The sequence below is a fragment of the Mandrillus leucophaeus genome, unplaced genomic scaffold (assembly GCF_000951045.1).
Source record: "Mandrillus leucophaeus isolate KB7577 unplaced genomic scaffold, Mleu.le_1.0 Scaffold327, whole genome shotgun sequence".
NCBI lineage: Eukaryota > Metazoa > Chordata > Mammalia > Primates > Cercopithecidae > Mandrillus > Mandrillus leucophaeus.
Genome location: NW_012103443.1, coordinates 2,231,742 through 2,252,893, shown reverse-complemented (window position 1 = coordinate 2,252,893; position 21,152 = coordinate 2,231,742). Strand labels below are relative to the sequence as shown.

General features: G+C 36.9%; 1 protein-coding gene across 4 annotated transcripts in view; it reads right to left on the bottom strand.

The window, feature by feature from the left end:
* The window catches only part of ANK3 (ankyrin 3, node of Ranvier (ankyrin G)), a 600,548-nt gene that overhangs the window by 89,339 nt on the left and 490,057 nt on the right, over nt 1-21,152 (bottom strand). For all 4 annotated transcript variants that reach the window (XM_011988324.1, XM_011988323.1, XM_011988322.1 and 1 more), the window contains 3 exons: nt 8,836-8,942; nt 3,480-3,704; nt 565-719 (listed from right to left, as the gene is read on the bottom strand). In XM_011988324.1, coding sequence (XP_011843714.1) covers nt 565-719; nt 3,480-3,704; nt 8,836-8,942 — 487 coding nt within the window. The remainder of the gene's footprint in view (nt 1-564; nt 720-3,479; nt 3,705-8,835; nt 8,943-21,152) is intronic.

Genomic DNA, 21,152 nt, shown 5'->3' with positions numbered 1-21,152 from the left:
CTGATGTATGTGATTAAAGATGGAATCATCAAAATACTTACACTTCTATATTACGGAGAATAAAGTTTGTTAGACTAAATGGAACTTCATGCCTTATGATATAGAAAACAGCAATAAAAGCTGAAAAACTTGGCCAGGTGTGGTGGCTCACGCTTGTAATCCCAGCACTTTGGGAGGCAGAGGCGGGCAGATCACGAGGTCAGGAGATGGAGACCATCCTGGCTAATATGGTGAAACCTTGCCTCTACTAAAAATACAAAAAATCAGCCGGGCATGGTGGTGGTCGCCTGTAGTCCCAGCTACTCGGGAGGCTGAGGCAGGAGAATGTTGTGAACCCGGGAGGCGGAGCCTGCAGTGAGCCGAGATTGCGCCACTGCACTCCAGCCTGGGCAACAGAGCGAGACTCCGCCTCAAAAAAAAAAAAAAAAAAAAAAAAAACTGAAGAACTGGGGTCCTAGCTTAAAATATAAATGTGTAAAATTCAAGTCCTGTTTTACATAATCTAGTCATTCCTTTAATTTCTGCCTGCAGACATTTACAGAACCAAGGAGCCATCATTATTACCTTCATCCATGCCATTAAGTAACTCGGTTAAATCTTCATTTTTGCTGTCAAACTGATGCTCCTTCCAAGTTTCACCATTTTCACTTCGAAGAACAATGAGTTCTCTCTCTTTTCCTCTCATGGACCCAAAGTGAGGGATTTCCACTATGACAGGGCTGGAAAAAAAATCCACATTATTTTGGTATCAAATTAAATATATTTAGAGTATCGTACTTAAAAAATGTTTCATTAACAGTATTCATTTGAAAATCAGAGGTGCCACTAAGGTTGGGAATGATTTCAAAGCTGCAGAATCATTTGCCAATTAAAGAATATTTTCGAAGCCTGATAACATGCCATCATTCATTCACTCACAAACAGTTCTTGGAGGACTACCATATGTTAGGCATAGGATTTAACAGGAGAAATTTTTCAGTACATATAAATAGGAATTTTGAATCAGAATGGAAAGTTATTAAAGTAGACCATAAGAAAGTTGGTCCACTTTTAAAAGACACAATAGGTATATTATACAAATGCTAATGATTTAAAAGGACACAGTCATTTCTTTAAAAAAAATTCTATAAAGTTCCTAGTTTGAAAGATGATTGCTATATTTTCTCCTTAGCAAGAAAACAATCAATATGATAACGACTCCTCCAACAGGCAGATTCCATGCCTTTCATGGCCATACGGTTAAGAGAGTTCCTGTGCTTTTCAATTTGTGAGATGGTAGTAGGTAGCTTCAATTCCTGGCTCTAATATAACCTGCATAGGAATACTTACACTTTCTGAAAAAGTACTTGTTGGTTTGCAATGGTCATATAACGACACAGTAATTTTTGACAGTGTCCTTTTGCAAAGGAATGTAAAAGAATGGCTGCAAATTGAACATAGCCAATCAAGCCACGGGAAATAATTTTGTTAAATTTTAAAATAGGATAAATACTAAAAGAGATGAATGGAAGTAAGCAGACCACAATCACACACAGTTTATGTAGTTGGATTGTGCAGCTTTATTTTATGACATTTAAGTAGACAGTATCATTATTCTCCTACAGAGGTTGTATGGAACCCCACTTCTTAACCTATGTGTTTAGGTATATGTGATAACGGAAGATACAGACTTAAATAAGTAAGAGCAGAAAAAGGGATCATCATTATAATGATCAAATAACATAAATAAAAACATGAATATCGATTTATTGGAAGAGCATTCGCTTAAAACGGGGATGATAAATATGATCATTTTGCTTTTGGCAAAATCAGAATTCAAATTAAAGATTAAAAAATAATTTTTATAATGCCTTTATTCTTCAATAGGTAGAAACAAAATCAAGTGTTCTTAGCAGTATTCGTAATTTCAAGATTAAGGTATTTACAAGAGTTTTTAACTACACCTTATAATTAAACATTAAATAGTATTTAGTTTTGAGAACAAGATACAATCTTTGCAGGTTAATGTGTCAGATACTGTCTCTGTAAATATTTAAGGAATGTGGCTTTATGTATGATGCTCAATGATATTGGAGAGAAGGTATGAACAAGGGTCTTTGACCAAGGTGAAAGCCAAGCATAGCTTTTCATTAACAGGGTTCTTCATGCAGACTGCCAAGGCAAATACAACAATCAAACAGACAAGCGAACAAACAACAAATACCAGTGCATTTCAGCTTAAACAAAACCAAACAAAACAATTTTATAACTTTCAAAGAATATTCTATCTGCTGTCTATTTACTTTTATTTAAATATCTTATTGTCCCAATACTTTTCAAAATCAGTTTACTTATTGATGACTTCTTCTCAAAGCCCATAAAAAATTACACAGTACTCATGTGCTTTTAAAAGATCTGATTACACACACATACATGCACGCACACACACACACAGGTGTACAGACATGTAATTTATAGCAAATTTTGACTCAAAGCCTGCAAATACCTTCTCTTACACTGGGTTAAAGACTGTCGCTGTCTTTAAAAAGTATCATATTCAGAAGAAACATTTCAAATTAAAGAAAGGTTTACAAAAGCACGAAGTTATGAAAGCAGAATGCTTGCAGTGAATTCCACATGCTTGAAAAGCACAAGATAGGTAGCGGTGCTACATTAAGTCAAGCCACTATGATTTTTTTTTCTTTCAGTGACACACATCAACTGAAAGCATTAAAAAAAAACTTAAAAAAATAAAAATAAACTTAAGACAAGAATCAGACCATGGGTGTGACAGAAAAAAATTGAAAATGGAAAAAAAAAATTGTAGACATTCTGTATCTTGTCTATAAAGGTCCTACCCAATAAATTTTGTTCCTTGAGGCCCAAGCTGCAGGATTCGGCTAACCAAGCTCTCACCCTCATTTACAGGGGGAGGATTGGTAGGAAGATGCAGTTTACTGAATAACATCCATGCAGCAGAAAGAGAAACGAGAAGGGGAAATTGTGAACAAACTGTCAGTCACGACAGAGCCTGCCTGATTTGCACCCAAGTGCCACCTCAGAAAATGAATTAACTTTATTTTTCCTTTTTGTAAAATACCATATCACAATGAACTATTTCCCAAAAAATTTTCTTTAAAAAGACATGTCCCCAAAGCAGCCATAGATTCAACGTGGTAAAATAATTCCAGCATCTGTATTTTTTCCCTAGAATGGTGCCTTGACTTCTACAGGGACCACTGGGGTTCCGTGCACTTGCTGAGCAGAGAACATGCTTCTTGGTTAGTAAAAGCCTTGACCAGCAAACTGAGTTAAGAAAGTATCAGCCTATTAGCCTTTCACAGAATCACACAGCTTTGTGACCTTTGACACTTTACAAAAAGTATACTCAATCAGGTCCAACTAAGCAGTTTTAAGAGTTAACTCTTTGAGTTAACAAGGGTCAAGAAAATCAAAGATGCGTTGTGAGGGCCAAGGTTAACATTGACAAAACAACTTACCCTAAAAATTGTGCCCCTGCAGGACCCATTTCTACCAGCCTACTGGCTAATCCCTCTCCTTCCACCATGGGGGGTGGGTTGGCCAGTTTATGTCTCTTTACCAAACGGCAGGTGATTCGAGTGGGGGCCGTACACTTGCGTGGAGGAATGATGATTCTCATCCCATGGTGACGGCTTCCTCTCATGGAACCCCCTCTCGCGTCCACCATAAAGCTAACCAGAAACCTGTGGGGAGAAGATCAGAGGCCAATTCAAGGATGGAAATAAACTGTGTTCACAGCAAGTTTTGAAATTAAATGTCAAAGTTTATTTAAAGTGACAGACAACGTAGCTATCACTTCCTCTCTTTGAAGATAAATCGGAAGTAAATACGGTGGAGTCACATCAAACATGTATTTAACTTGTGCACTTTGCAAAAACTGAAACACAACTTATTTTTGGTGGAACATGGCCCCCAAACAGAAAAGCCAACTACTTTACCAGGCTCAAATGGAAGGAATAAGGGAGGTTTCAAAACTGGAGTAAAAACTGTCTATTAAGAGGATTCTCATACATTTAAAACAAAAAAAAAAAACTGTGGTCTTTATATTCAAAGGTCATTTTAACTATGAGTGGTTTTTGCCATATGCTGCCATATGGTCCCCTACAAGTAAGATGAAACTCCACAGTATGTCTTGACATTTATGACTCATAAAATGAGTGTATATTTAATCATACCAACACTAATTTTTACTATGATAAAGCAGAATATAGTAAAAGCAGGAGATGACTAGATTTGCTAAGGTGATTTTGATGGAAAGGGATTAAATGTTTTCAGTATAAATACGGGCTTAAAAGCTGTCTGAAATAACCTACATTTGAATATTTTATACAACAATTAAAAAATGGAACTTAGACTTTTAGAAAGTGGCTCTAAATTATATAATTCTGTCATTGGCCTTTTATTAAAGCTAATAAGGAAAAACAGTCTGCATGTATTGATAGGTATGGCAGTGTAAAGAAATTAACTGTTATATTTGGGTAGAAACATATTGGAATCACTGTCTTCTATCACGTATGCACGGTTCCACTATCATCATCACAGACTTTTAACGCAGTTACTATCACAGAGTTATAAGTAAACATCAATCGGTGAGTCCAATGTGTGGAAGAGTTAAGGTCAGATAGCGGAACACAAATATATCCCTGTATTCTAGTTTCCACATATGAAAATATAGATTACTAGCACAGTACAAAATGGTGATAACTGGAAAATTGAATTCTTAAGTGTTTTTGGAAAAAAAAATCCCATCCATCAAAATTCTTTACTATTTTTTCCTCCAAAAACAATGCTAACATCCTGCAAACAGAATTTAAGACCTTGCATGGACTTCCTAGCTGCGGACCCTCTTCTGAAGAAGAATACCTCTTGACCTTGAAAGAGAGACCTTTTCAAGCCAACTGGCCTGTGATCCCCACAGGGAGAGGCAATGGGCTGGAGATCATTTTTCAGCCTATCAGATTCCGAGAACCAACCCTCCTCATCAGTAAGGTGGATTCATCTTTACACCCTTTTGCTCGTTTTGGATTTAACCATTTTGCTCTGAATTAATTTATGTCTTTTATAACATTCTGTCGATTTTGGGAGATTGGGACCACTATGCTAATCAAGTTAAAGGGGAAAACACTGACTCTCTCAAAAACAAAAAGAAAACAAAAATCACTCCTCCCTAGTCAAAGAAAAAGATACTTGTTCACTTGTACAAGTGTTGGGATGAATTGTTACCAATGCTAAAAGACATGAGGCTCACCTGAAATTGCTCTGGGCTGCCCACATTTTCTTAGACATATGTATATTTAACAACTACTTTTATTCAGTAACAAGGCAATATGGCAATATTATAAGACAAAATCGAATCATTCCCTGCATTTAGTAGTTGTAACTACGAAATCAATTTTTCATTAGGGATAACAGTAACCGAATGGATTTAAAACGATTCACGACAAATTTTGGGCTTGAAGATTCAGTTGTGTCAGTACACACATACACACACACTGGAGTGTTTCCACTGAGAGGGGAATATTTGCCCTGGCAACCGCTGAGTCTCAACAATTTAGATAGTAATTCTGATTGGGTCTGTCTTGTTCACCGCTTGACCTGCAGAGCCAAGCACAATTCTAGCACAAAAATAGGGACACGATAAATATTTACTGAATAAATCAATGAAAAAAACTATTTTGCTTAGAAACTGTATAGGTGAGACTTGGTTACTAATACTAATTGACTGATGGGTGGATAGATAGGTAGATAGCTGATTGGAGCTGAGCGGACTGAAGGTACAGTTTATCAGAATTAAAATAAAAATAGCTCAGCTGTAAAGAATATCAGAACCAATGGAAAAAACACTAGTTAAGATGATATTAACAACAAACTGGAAGCGTCTCTTTCTCTGTATTCTGTATAGCACACAGTGCATGGCTGGGGCTCATCAGCAACCATTTATTGTTGTGAGGTTCTCAACTTCATGGAGTCAACAGACTGAGGAAAAGTGGGACTATTCATTAAACAGGACATGGGTCCTATTATTTAATAACATTATAAAATACAGTGATTTGTTTTACAAACCCGTCTTACATATTCCGTGTAAAAAAGTCATGCAATATAACTTCTAAAACAAATTAAAAGGTAATATGTAATAATATTTGTATCTTATTAATATTTAAACATAGCACAAATTCTACAAATGATCCTAAAACTAATACATGAATGTTTCTAGTTTTAGGAACAGCAGGATGACAAATGCTGATATACTACAGACATTGACACGATCTAACTATGGGAAAAATTCACATAAATTAAAAATACAAAAAGGATGGTTCACATAAAGGACACAGTTATCACCTTGAATCATACTGAGGAAGTGGAGAAGAATAGCTGCAAAATAATTTAGAAAGCAAATGGGAAAAATTAATGTAATATAATTAGAAGCAAGCAACAGAAAATGTCAATGACAAGCAAAGGAAAAATAAAAACCATCAGAAAATGAAACCAGGGCATTTGGCATTTGTGGGACAACCTAGAAAAATATCTGCCTTACGTAGGTGCATAAACTGCAAGGATCTGGCATCAGTGAAATATTTCTAAGTTTACACCAGGTCTATATTTTCCTTTTCCAATAAGCCCACACCTGATGCCATTACTTTTGCTTTCCTGCACGTGTCTATTGTCTCTATTGTCTTCAATAACGTTCAAGGTGAAGGGCAGATAACTTGCATACTCAAATACTTCATTGTTTTTAATGTATGGGAAAGTTCATTTCTGATTTTATTATCATGTTTCTTCAACTTCTCAGTTTACTAAATTAAGCCCTAGTACCTTGTCTTTGATTTGTAGAGAATACAAAGTGATGGTTTCGAGTCTTTGAAATATGGTGGCAATTCATCAAGCGTGATTCAAAAAACTCAACATGTTTCCTCCCTGAATGTATCCCAAATGTTGTATATTTTCCTTCTTGAATCTGATTTTTTTTTTTTGCTTTTCTAACATTAGACTGATATGCATCGAATATAAATTATATAAATATTTTTAGCAGTTTAAAATTATAATAATTCAAGGTTTTTCTAATGGAGTTGAAGAAATGCAATGTTAATAACTCAAAAGCCACCATAAAGTTTATAATTTATGAAGCACTTTCATGTCAATTATTCCCATTTGAATGATATTGATCTGTTTCTCAGAATCGTAGTATTCCAAAGCCAAAATCTATAACTATACTTTAACCTGAAGCATTCCTGAGTCTGATTTTGTATTAGTAAAATGAGGATAATGAGTAATATGTATCTCACAGTATCATTATAAGGTTCAAGTAAATATAAATGAGACAACACATGTAAAAGATTTAGCACAATGCCAGGCACATGACAAGAAGTAAGTAAACGTTAGCTATTACAATTTATTTTAATTAGGAGCAGCAGCAAATATTTCATATAATATATGAAGCACTTCATGAATATTAATTATTGTTAATTTATTTAATTCCAAAATAATCTGCCCTTGTCCTTGACCATAATTAACTTATGGCCTAAATGCCAATTTCAAAGGCAAAAATACTTTGAGATATTCATCATTTTAATGAATTATTTTGATTCTACTTATATGGATGTCAATTATCCCAAATTTGAGTTACCCAAAGATGAAGAATCCAGTATCTAAAGATACACTAATTTATTAATTCAGTAACTAAAGCAGGTCCCCTTTTAGCCTCCTGCCTCAAATTCTACTGACCAGGGAGGCAGCATGAGGAGGCTGTCTCCTCATGTAAAAAAAAAAAAAATGGTTTTTTTGTAAGTAAACATCTTTACTCTTTTTACTCATTTCTTTTTTTCTAATTACAAATTAATACAACTTAATTGTAATTTTATTTCAGAAATGCAGAAGGCACCAACTTGAAAGTTCAAATTTATATATTCTTTTCAAAGGAAAATCACAGAAAACAAATCATTTGTCAAATCAAAGACCTGCATCATATGAGAAAAAAATGACAATACCAGAGCTTACTGCTCATTTAAAAACTAAATATTTGCTGGGTGTGGTGGCTCAGGCCTGTGACCCCAGCAGTTTGGGAGGCAAAGGCGGGCAGATTGCTTAAGCTCAGGAGTTTGAGAACAGCCTAGGCAACATGATGAGACTTCATCTCTATGAAAAAATACAAAAATTATTCGAGCATGGTGGTGCGCACCTGTGGTCCCAACTACTCAGGAAGCTGAGATGGGAGAATAGCTTGAGCCCAGGAGGTAGAGGTTGCAGTAAGCCAAGACTGCACCACTGCACTCCAGCCTGGCCAACAGAGCCAGACCTAGTCAAAAACAAAAACCACCACTAAATATTTGAGAGAAATTCTTCTATCATTAAGGGAAGCACAAAAGTCAGTTAAGGTAAATTAACAGGCATACTTACATATTTAATTTTCTATTGGAAAGAAAAATCAGATACCTAGAAAAATTTCTTTTGAATAGAAAAGTAAAATGGAGAAAAATCACTATGTTTCAAATTTTAAAAAATTTAAAAAGGAAATTTTCTGAAAAGGAAGAGTAAAGACCTAGAAGATTAGAATAGCCAGGAAAGTTTGTTGTATCAAATAATTTCATTATTTTTTCTAACAAAATTAAATTTTTCTCAAAAAAACTCATACAGAATTACCTAGAAAGAAAATTTAATAATGATTTACAAATATGTTTCACATATACTAATGAATATACATTTCATACATGAATATATTCATATATATGAAGCTTGTTGATGTGAATTTATAACTGTAAATAATAAATGCACTGTTCATGTAGTAGGATAATGAAAAGTGACATTTAGGTTACTTACCCAGAATGAATGGGGCTTGAAACAAGATTGACATTGTCTAAAGTGTCTGCAGCCCAGCTATAATGTCTAAGAGAATCTGAATCAAATTCCCTTGTGAATGTTAGATGCTGAAAAATAAAATGGTAAATTAAATTACATCAACAAACCATACAAGACTGGTTTCTCTACACATATAAGATATATCTATATTCCTCTAATTCCAGGTAGACTTACATTCAACATAAATAATTTTTAAATTCTCCTCTATAGAAATACATTGAAATCTGAGTATCGTAATGTTAGAAAATAAAGTCTATTGACATCTTGTTTTATTTTAATCTTTTAAGAAAGCTCCCTGGGTAACTGACATGGCAAAGAAATATCACAGAACTAACTCCAACTATGATTTTAAGCACTTCAACATGTCTCCAAATTAATCCTATAACAACTGTAATTTTTTTTCCCAATTCTCAAAATAAAAAGCGAAAAATTCAATCTTGATGACTTCTGGTTCCAAGTGGGGCAGAGTAGCTAGTAGCAACCTAGTGCTTCTGCCAAGTAAGCCAGATAAAATACAGAAATTGTATCGGAATGCAGCAGAGAGCACGGCTGAAGCATCAAGAACTAAAAGAACTACCAAACTCTGGGAGGGGGAACATCTTCAGGAGTTGAGTTGACTTTCTGTTGCCCATTTTTAACTTACAGGCTTTTGTCAGTTACCAGTGCAAACAGATTTGTACTTTTAACCTACAGGGATCACTGTTGAATAGAAAAGCCAGGAGAGTTTTGGGGGAGATTTGGGTGGCCTCAAGCATGCTACAGTTTCCTGCTAAGAACATGTGCTGAATTCTGAAGCTGTGCAGAACAGGAAGCTCGAAACCTAACCAGAAATATCTCTGAAGAGCATAATGGAGATTTTTGGCAGTTAATAAGAAAATGACCTAAACGTTTAGAACTTATAATGGGAAGAGATTTGAAGATCATACCACAGTTTTAAATAAGGAGGCTGGTGAGCTGGGGGGAAAACAGAGGTAGTATGAGCTTTCACCAGGGCTGCAGACCAGCCTCATTTCAGCAAAATCTTTAATGAATTAAAATTTACTATTCTATTTGCCTAGCAGAGGGAGGGCAAACATTCTGTGGAGGAATATATCACCTTTGGGTGTGTCCACAATTTTTTATACACCATGTCTAGTGTGTCCACAATTTTTTATACACCATGTCTAGCATAAAGTGAAAAACTGCCAAGCATGGTCAGAGTGGGTGGATAAAAACAGAAAAATGAAATAAAACCAAACCAAGCTAGATAGACACTATAAATAGACTCCTATGCCATCCAGATTCCGAGGTAAGCTAATAAGTGCTTTATAATAACTATGATTAGTATGTTTACAAAAACACAGGGAAAGATAGAGAAAATAAATTAAAAGGGATAGAACACTAGAATATACATAAGAAGGAATCCAATGGGCATTGGTTCAGTGCTAAATACAATGTCAGTTCTTGACTTAGACACAATATAAAAGAGGGTTAAGTTAGAGCCCTAAATGGAAAAATATACAAAATGAAGGATAGGTTAAAAAAAATAGAAAACAGTACAAGACGTGGAACACTGAGAGATTTTAACATAAGTGTAAATTGGACCCTTAGAAATAGAAGAGAAGAAGAGAATAAAGTAGAAGCTGTATTTGAAAAGATAATGGCTAAGAATGTACCAAATCTGATAAAAGGTTTTAGCCCACAGTTCCCCGCTAATCTGCTTCCTACTGAAACCTCAGTAAAATGACAGTCACATATTTAAAAATACACACACAGAAAGGACAGAGAGAATAAGAGAAAACACATCAGCAGAGAAACAGGATTGGCTGGAATTATCTTTAAAAAGTGATTTGACTTTCATAATCCCCTCAGTTGTCAAATAATGATCCCCTGCCATCACTACCACCAACCCTAGCAGAAGACTAAAGGCAGGAGATTAGAAGGCTAGAGGCACCATACCGAAAATGGGGATTGTATACTGAATATTCAGACTCCCAGCCTTCCTTTACTGGTCTCCCAGACACAGTTAGGGACAGAGTTCTAGGCAGAAAAATGGGAAGTCTCTGAGGATTCTGACCTGCCCACTGGAATTTCCCAGTGAAATGTTCTGGTTTATTACTTCAGTGGAAATCACGGATAACAACCTCCACAAGATACAGAGAGCTTCCAATGAGCTTATTAATGAGTAGACAGTTGTCAGACACTAGACAGTTGAGAAAAGCATCTAGTATAAAAACAAAACAAAGAAACAAACAGAAGGAAAGCAAATTGGAGGAAACAGGCTTTACAGGGAGAAGAAAACTTAAAATTATTCATTAATATCTAGAGAGAGATGAGATATTTTTACACCCATGAAACAATAGACTACTTATTAAAAAAAAAATTCAGGGAAAAATAACTCTTAGAAAGCAACAAATATATTGAAAAAACCCTAGAACGTATAGAGAAATTTTTAACTCTAGAAAACAGGAGAGAAAATACAAGAAAGCAAAAGATAAGTTCAGGAGGTTCAAATCCTCCTCCTCAGTCTAAAAAAAAGAAGTTCTAGAAAGAAAAAAAAATTGTGAACAAAGGAAAATAAATTAAGGAAACAATTTAAGAAACTTTTCCAGAGCTGAAGACAGAGTTTGCCAGAGTCAAATGACCCAGTGAGTGACCAGCACTGTGAATACAGAACCCATTATGGTACATCATTGTAACATTTCCAAATGTGGAGACAAAGACAGAGTCTATAAACATGCAGAGAAAAAATGGTCACAGATGGAGGGCCTGGATCAGACTTTTAACAGCAAAACGTGAAGGTAAAAGGCAATGGAGCAATTCCTTCAACATTCTGACAGGAAATGACTTCAAGTCAGAATTCTATAACCAGCTAAACTAAAAACAAGCATGAACTAGACAGATATTTCCAGATATATAAAACCTTAAAAAACGTTTTTTTGGTGCACTCTCTGAGGAAACTACTGGAAGATGTACTCCACCAAAATGAAGGACTAACCCAAGAAAAAGGAGGTCATGGACTCCAACACAAGAGAAATCAAAGGGAATTTTCATGGTTATGATGAAGGAAGACCCCAAGAGCACATCTGTGTGCAGTGGACCTACAAGGAATATGACAAGTAAGAAAGCTCTAAGCAAGATGAGGTAAGTAGACAAGACAGATAGATCACCTAATGCATGTGAACATATTGAGAGATATGTACACCTTGGGGAGAGTTTTGGGGTTGGACTATTGATATGCACAGAGGACATCAGGCAAGTGAAAAAACCCCAGGGAAAATAAAATATTGTGCTGGAAAGAAAAAGCAATCAGGTCAGGCGCGGTGGCTTATGACTGTAATCCCAGCAATTTGGGAGGCTGAGGTGGGTAGATCACTTGAAGTCAGGAGTTTGAGACCAGTCTGGCCAACATGGTGAAACCCCTTCTCTACTAAAAATACAAAAAATTAGCTGGGAGTGGTGGCATGCGCCTGTAATCCCAGTTACTCGGGAAGCTGAGGCAGGAGAATAGCCTGAAACTGGGAGGTGGAGGTTGCAGTGAGCCGAGATTGCGCCACTGCACTCCAGCCTGGGTGACAAAGCAAGACTCTGTCTCAAAAAAAAAAAAAAAGAAAGAAAGAGAAAGCAATCACAATATAAGCCACATATGTAACATTTACATAGGCATAACAAGATAAGCATCAAATGCAGCTATAAGCAAAATAAATTACAACTGTTTGGGGAAATGAGAGGATACAAAGTGTGCATGGTCGGGGAGGAAAAGTGTGGGAAAAAATTAAAGCTTCAGCTTTCATTTGGGGAAGTCAATAAATCATTCCTGAAGTGGAGAAAAATCAACAAGAACAATATACATGTAGTATTTAGAGATATGCAAGCACATCATAAGAGTCATCAAAAATTATTCCAAGCACTTATCTCTGGAAAGGAGAAATTGGGGACTGAAGGTGTATATGGGGATTATGTTTCTTCCTAACAAGTGTGTCTTGTAGAATGATATAGCTTTTTATTTAATTGCATAACTTTGGTAATAATAAAATCTAAATTTAAAAACTTACTCTGAATTACACAGATTTAAAAAAAATAGCCCTGAAGTCAAACTGAACCTGAAAAATAAATTTGTAGAGCAATTATATGCAAGTCACTATCTCACCCACGTCCTAGGAAAATGCAAAAATGAATGAGGAACAGCTTTATCTGCATTTAATGAGCAAGGACACATCTAGTGAATGGGTGTGCAATTAAGCTTCTAATAAGAATCCAAGAAACCAAGATTCTAACCTGCCAAAGGCAATAAACCATTTAGGAAAGTTCTCAAATTCTATATGGGTTAACCAAAGATGAGGTGTTGGCTTCAGTCTGGCCTTATTTAACAACAACTTATACTGACTTTTGGAGAACCAAACCAACAAACCTTCAGAGTAGGGCAAAATACTTAATATAAAGTAGTGACGTTCCTTTAATTTTTTTGGCATGAGTGGAGGGCAAGCTACAGTTCCTACACTGGGGAGCCTAAGGTTATTTTTCACAAAGGTTCATTTTTTTAAAAAAAAGTTCTCATAAATAAATAATATCATTCCTCTTTGGTAATTACAGTAAATTATTTACCTTTCGTACTCTTAGAAACATGTACTGGTGCCATTAATTATTGAAACAATGAATTATATCTCACAAAAAGGTATCACTGCAATCATGTAATATTTATCAAAGCCAGAGTGTGCCAGGACATGGATTCCACATCCCTCTGAGTCCTTTCTTAACTTCTCTACTCTTGCAACTCTGCCACTCATTGAAGCTTTGTTGTAACACGAACAAATCTCATACCTGATCAAAACAATGACTATATTATTTTGAGCTATATGTCCCAATATTTGTCCCAGATAGTAACACTTAACCATGTTTTTAGGTACCTTAGTACTTTCTCTTCTAAGTTTTGTGTTTTCAGAGAGGTTTGCTCAGGTTTATGAACAGACATAACTCAAGTTTAAGAACCTAAATACAGGCAAACAAAATACTCTTCCTACGGAGCATCCATCTAACTATAAAATGAAGCAATTCAATGGAACCTATGGTTTTCTACATAGATACTGAATTAGTATTTCATTTCCATGCTACCTGTCTGCAAAGACTTACTCCTACAGGTTAGAATCTACTCAAAACCGAAATATAAAATTTCAACTATTCACTTACATTTGTTCTGACATGTTACTGCGCATAGCACCACAGTACTAGCAAAAAACTTTGCTTCTATTTAATTACTGAACAAATAGACATTTAAAATGATTAACAGGGCTGGGCGTGGTGGTGTCTCATGCCTATAATCCCAACACTTTTGGAGGCTGAGGCAGGTGGATCACTTCAGGTCAGGAGTTCAAGATCAACCTGTCCAATATGGTAAAACCCTATCTCTACTAAAAATTCAAAAAGAAAATCAGACAGGTATGGTGGCATGCACCTGTAATCCCAGCTACTCGGGAGACTGAGACAGGAGAATCACTCGAACTCAGGGTGCAGAAGTTGCAGTGAGCCGAGATCGTGCTATTGCACTCTAGCCTGGGCAACAGAACGAGACTTCATCTCAAAAAAATTACAAATAAATAAATAAATAAATAAAAAGAAATAAAGTGATTAACAGATATTCCATGTTCATAGATTGGGAGAATGAATACTGTTAAATACTTAACAGTATGTTCACACTGCCCAAAGCAATCTATGGATTCAATGCAATCTCTATCAAAATAATGATATTCTTCACAGAAATTTAAAAAAAAATCCTAAAATATATGTGGAACTACAAAAGACTCAGAACAGCCAAAGCTATCCTAAGTGAAAAGAACGAAACTGGAAGAATCACATTATCTGACTTTAAATTATACTACAGAGATATAGTTACCAAAACAGCATGGTGCTAGGAAAAAATCAGACACATAGATCAGTGGAACAGAATATAGAACCCAGATATAAATCCACACATCTACAGTGAACTGATTTTTGACAAAGGTGCTAAGAATGTACATTGGAGGAATAATAGTCTCTTCAATAAATGATGCTGGGAAAATTAGAGAGCCATATGTAACAGAATGAAACTAGGCCCCTATCTCTCGCCATATACAAAAATCAAATCAAAATGAATTGAAGACTTAAATCTAAGACCTCAAACTATGAAACTATTAAAAAAAAACACACACACACATTAGGGAAACTCTCCAGGACATTGAACTGTGCAAAAATTTCTTCAGTAATACCCCACAAGCACAGACAACCAAAGCGAAAATAGACAAATGGGATCACATCAAGCTGAAAAGCTTCTGCACAGCAAAAGAAACAATCAGCAAAGTGAAGAGACAACCCACAGAATGGGAGAATGTATTGACAAACTATCCATCTGATGAGGGATTAATAACCAGAATATATAAGGAGCTCAAACAACTCTCTAGGAAAAAAAAAAAATCTAATAATAATGGGCAAAAGACCTGAATAGATATTTCTCAAAAGAAGACATACAAATGGCAAACAGGCATGTGAAAAAGTCCCCAACATCACTGCTCATCAGAGAAATTTAAATCAAAACCATAATGAGATATAATCTCACCCTAGTTAAAATAGCTTTTATCCAGAAGTTAGGCAATAACAAATTCTAACCAGGATTTGGAGAAAAGGGAACCCTCTTACACTGTTGGTGGGAATGCAACCACCACAGAGAGCAGTCTGGAGGTTCCTCAAAAAACTGAAAATAGAGCTACCACGCTATCCAGTAAGCCCACTGCTAGGTATATACCCAAAAGAAAAGAAGTATATCAAAGAGACATCTGCACTCCCATATTTATTGCAGCATTATTCACAACAGCCAAGAATAATGGCTGTTTTGGAAGCAACCTAAGTGTCCATCCACAGATGAGTAGAAATAGAAAATACATACACAATGGGGTATGTATACACAATGGAATACTGTCCAGCCATAAAAAAGAATGAGAGGCTATCATTTGCAACAACATGGATGGAACTGGAGGTAATTATGTTAGCATAAGCTGGGCACAGAAAGACAAATTTCTCATGTTCTCACTTCTTTGTAAGAGCTAAAAATTAAAATAATTGAGTTCATGGAGATAGAAAGTAGAAAGATTGTTACCAGAGGCTAGGAAGGGTAGTAAGGGAGGGTGGGGGGTGGAGGGTAGTGGGAATGGTTAAAATGTACAAACAAACAAAACAGAAAGAATGAATAAAGGCAGGGTGCATGGCTCATGTCTGTAATCTTAGCACTTTGGGAGGCCAAGGTGGGTGGATGACTCGAGCTCAGGAGTTTAAGACCAGCCTGGGCAACATGGCAAAATCCCATCTCTATAAAAATTACAAAAAAGAGCCAAGCGTGGTGGTGTGTGCCTGTAGTCCCAGCTACTTGGAAGGCTAAGGAGGGAGGATGGCTTGAGCTGGGAGGTAGAGGTTGCAGTGAGCCAAGGTAGTGCCACTGCACTCCAGTCTGGGTGACAGGGCCAGACCCTTTCTTTAAAAAAAAAAAAAAAAAAAAAAAAAAGTATAAGACCCTAGTATTTGGTAGTACAACAAAGTGACTATAGTCAAAAGAAATTTAATTGTATACTGTAAAATAACTAAAAGTACATAATCGGATTGTTTGTAGCACAAAGGACAAATGCTTGAGGTGATGGATACCCCGTTTACTCTGATGTGATTATGCATTTCATGCCTGTATAAAAATATCTCACGTCACCCATAAATATATATACCTACTATGTATTTACAAAAATTTAAAATAAAAATAATAAACAGGATACCACATATGATGATGGTTAAAGATGAACTTGACCCGACTTTTAAGTTTCCTCAGCAAGGAGGGGTGTTGCCTGGGCTTAATGGAAAAGCTTAGCTTTGAAGTTGAGTCACAGACTTAGATTTGGAAATTGCCTTTGCCTCCTGTTAATGGAAACACTTCTTTCCCACTCCCGATTTTTCCAGTTTGAAAAGACAACTCAGTTGTGTAACTGTGGGCCTCTCCCTGCCCCTTTATATTCACTTTAGCCCTGGAAATTAAAGTGATGTATCTGAGTGACAGATTTGGGAAAGGTAGCTGGGAAGGTTCTGCTCAGATCCAGTTTTCAATCTATGGGCACAGAGAGTGAGCAGCCTCCTCTTCTCTCCAAAGCCTATTTTTGCAAAGAGTGTGCCTGGCCTGGGCCAGCACCACAGTCAACAGGTAGGGGAGTGTGCCTATCTCAGGGGTTCAGTTAGCAGGCCGACATGGCTTAGACACTAAGCTAGTCCTCGCCTGGCCTCCATCAGGAATAAAGGAGATATTTTGCCATTGACCTTTCTTTATCTTTACTTATTGAAAGCTCCTTCAGAGATGCCCCAGCATCACCTGCTGGTTTTGTGATCATTAGCAGATTACTCAACTTTTCTCAGTCTTCGTTTCTGCATTTTCAAATTGGGGATGGTTGATATGGAGATAAAAGAAAACATACGTCAAAGTCTGGCACTAATGCAGTGCTGGTGTTGGCATGGAATTATAATAACGTCTCCTTATGTGTGTAAAGCCTTCCATACTTTTCAAAGGACTTTCACTTATATTAATTAGCTCATTTGTTACAATCTGATCATTTATGGGGGAAAACAGCAAAAATAAAAATATTCCAGTCCCAGCACTGGGGCATTGTAGTAATATACACAGGATGCTTTTATCACACCAATGGAAGCCATTCAAGAATGCATCTTATCAATGCCTAGGTCTTATTTATTGACTCAAAATATTTACATTCCTTTGTTAACAGCAATACCACAACTTACTGTGCATTAGTTCAATGGCCAAGGACTGACCTAGCCCTATACATTCATTTTTTTGTTTGAGTTGTCAGAACCTATTAGCCCTGGGAGTAATGGAGCCATTTGACAGATGAGGAAACTGAGGTTTAGAGAGACTTCAAAAACGAGGCCATACAAAGTTAACACCTAGCACGGGGTGGCTTTAGAAGAACACTATGTTAAAGAAAAATTCACATTGAATTTTTAATAATTTTTATTCCCATGCCAAAGATAATATGAATAAGCATATCACTTTTCATTTTGGAAGTGATGTCAAGGATTATTAAAGTGAAAATGCACATTATTTAATAGAGTCCAAAGCCTGACTAATGATGATATCACTGTCTCCAAGAGCTTAATACTTTCCAAAAATAGTTTCTCACTAGTCCTATTCATCAGAGGAAAGAGGAGAACAAGTACATACTGGCCTTACAAACAAGGACACACCCAAATGCCCAGGTCTGGAAATAATTGTCTAGGCAAGGAAGAAAAGAGGCAGGGTCAAGAAAGTGTTTGCAAGAGAGAGACAAAAAAGGAAATCCAATTAACTCCAATATTAGTAATTCTTTAGGTTGCTGACTGTCAACCTCCAGTGTTAGATGACATGAGTTAAGGACCAGAACTAACTCTGCAAGTTTCCTTATCTTAACAGCTCTACCACCTATGGGGGAAAGTGGTCTTGCATATTAACTGGTGGCCTTGACAGGCTAATGTTAACAGCAACCAGCAAATCTCCCAGTAACAGGTCACATGCAATACTCAGTGCAACAATTCTGGAAGACTGTAAATACAATTTAGTTTAGCAACAGTTGGATGATACAATCAGACTGGGAGCCACAGAAAGTAAAGGGCTATCAGGGATAACTTCACTCTCGGCCACAACTTGGACAGGGCCAAGGCAGGGGAACCCATGAGAGTGTCAGTTCCCCACACAAACAATAAGATGACTTGGGTTTGAATCAGGCTCTGTCACTCCATAGCCCAGTGAATGGCAAGTCAGAAAACTCACTAAACCTCCATTTCTGCATTAGGGTGACAGGTAGAAAATATTAATTGCCCTGATTCACTGTGAGAAGGGAATGGCCCAAGTAATGTGAAAATGACTTGAAAATTCTAAATTACCATGCAAACAAAAACATAGATGATGTTAATCTCATACCCTAGATATTTACTTATTTATTTTATTTTTTGAGGCAGAGTCGCACTCTGTCGCCTAGGCTCAAGTGCAGTGGTGCGATCTATCTTGGCTCACTGCAACCTCTGCCTCCTGGGTTCAAGCGATTCTCCTGCCTCAGCCTCCCCAGTAGCTGGGATTATAGGCATGTGCCACCATGCCCAGCTGATTTTATTTTATTTTTTGTATTTTTAGTAGAGACGGGGTTTCTCCATGTTGGCCAGGCAGGTCTCGAACTCATGGCTTAAGTGATCTACCTGCCTCGGCCGCCCAAAGTGCTGGGATTACAGGCATAAGCCACTGTGCCCAGCCTACCTCTAGATTTTTAATAATTGAAGATCATTTATTTCTTATATTTCTATAATGTTGCATCCCTCTATGTAGATATTTAGGATAGCATATCCTTTTCACACCACAGGGAGAAGTCAGAGCTGCCTGCTGGATTAGCAAAAATAATAGTGGTGTTTTTGCTTTGCAAAATACTTGTCTATGCATCAATTCTTCCCATGGCTAATCTGCTTTACTCAGATCTGCTATGCTTCGCTTATTAGAGTGGCACTATTGCCTAGTGGCCAGGAAGAGAATGGGTTTAAGCACCCATCAGATTTACAGTCCATTCTCAGCTCTACTGCCTAATAGCTGTGGACAAGCTATTTAACTGGACAAGCTAAACACTCCTCACAGCCCTGGCCTCCTTGTCTGTACCCATTCCATTAGGTAGCCAAAAGCATGAAATGAGATGATGCATTTAATAAAATATTGTGGCAGGTACCGTATTAAGTATAATTATTGTGATGTGCAGTGGATATTGAGTGAAATGGCAAACTCCTACCCAAATCGATAGTAGCAGGCTTAAACATCCAGCACAACTACATGGAAACACTTTTACGAAATGGATTCCATAAAAGGAAACCTGACACAAGTAGTAAAATAAAATAAAAATTAAAGGCTTACCATAATAGAAAAAGCAGGTCTTTTTTCCCTTACAGTATTTATTTTCTTGAAGTCAACTCTTATTGCTCTTAAGACTTATTTTATTTGAGAATAGCACATAAAGAAACTACGTTAAATTTCCAAAGTGGATTGATTTCAAGGCAATCTGGTTATGAACTTGAACAGAGAAAGTGAATCAAGGTCAGGGTGGAAGCTAAGTGTGTCAACACCCAGTTTGAGACATCAAAACTAACTGCACTACCTTAAGGAAGTCACAATACCAACCTCTCTGCCTTAAAAAAAAAAAATCTGTAATCTTGCTGACCAATCTTTGAGAGGCGTTGAATGGATCACCTGAGTAATGCTGGCAAAGCACTTTGAAGAGAGAAAGCAGCATATTAAATGTCACCAGTCAAATGTGCTTATCTTCTAGGGGGACTATCTCTAGCAAATCTTTAATCTGAGGATGGCTACCTTCTGCCACCATGCACATTTCTGAGCACCCCCCCTTAGAAATTAGCTTACATGAAAGAAATAGCAAGGTTTATGTGCCAATGGGTGTGGGAGATGGGGGTGGGAGTGTGGGTGGAATAGGGTTGAGAGGTAGAGGAGGAAAATCTGCCTGTTAGCATAGGCAGCCTTTTGGGTTAGGTATTCTTCTCCCTTCGTATTACTGAGATAATTGAAAATGCCTAGATCTTGAAAATACAAGCAGGTAGTTTCTTCTGAAGAACTCTCCAATTTTCACACTACTTGCTAACATATCAAATTGTACATTACACATTATATGACTAAATGTATATGAAATCATCCTTAGCCTCAAAAAAGACCAAGTCCAATCCAAAGGAATCAGGATCCTTGGCTGTGAGATAAATGCAAAGAGTTATGGGGTAGAAGATGTGACAGCAGCCTTCCTGTACACGATGGCTATAATGAGGCCTCCAATATCACTTACAGAATGTTCTCCACAGTCAGCATTCAAACAGCCAGTGCAACTGTTGACATCATAGTCTAGTTAAGCCTTCTACACCGGTCACTATTGAAGGCCTGCCACTAGTCCCCTCAGGAGCAAACCATGTAGGCAAATCTGGTCGAAAAGGAAGTCTTCAAAAGAAAGAAATCTACTCAGAGAGAGAGCAGGGCCAAACAGCTGTCCTATTCCTCTCTTCTCATAGATATACTGTCCTGAAGTCAACAGAACTATAAGGAAATGGAAGGTGTTCAATTTAGAGTGATCAATTGGCAAGGGGCTCCTTTCTAAAATTTTTGTTTAGAAATACCCAAGTTTATCCAGGAGTGGTGGCTCATGTCTGTAATCTCAGCACTTTGGGAGGCAGAGGTGGGCGGATCACATGAGGCCAGAAGTTTGAGACCAGCCTGG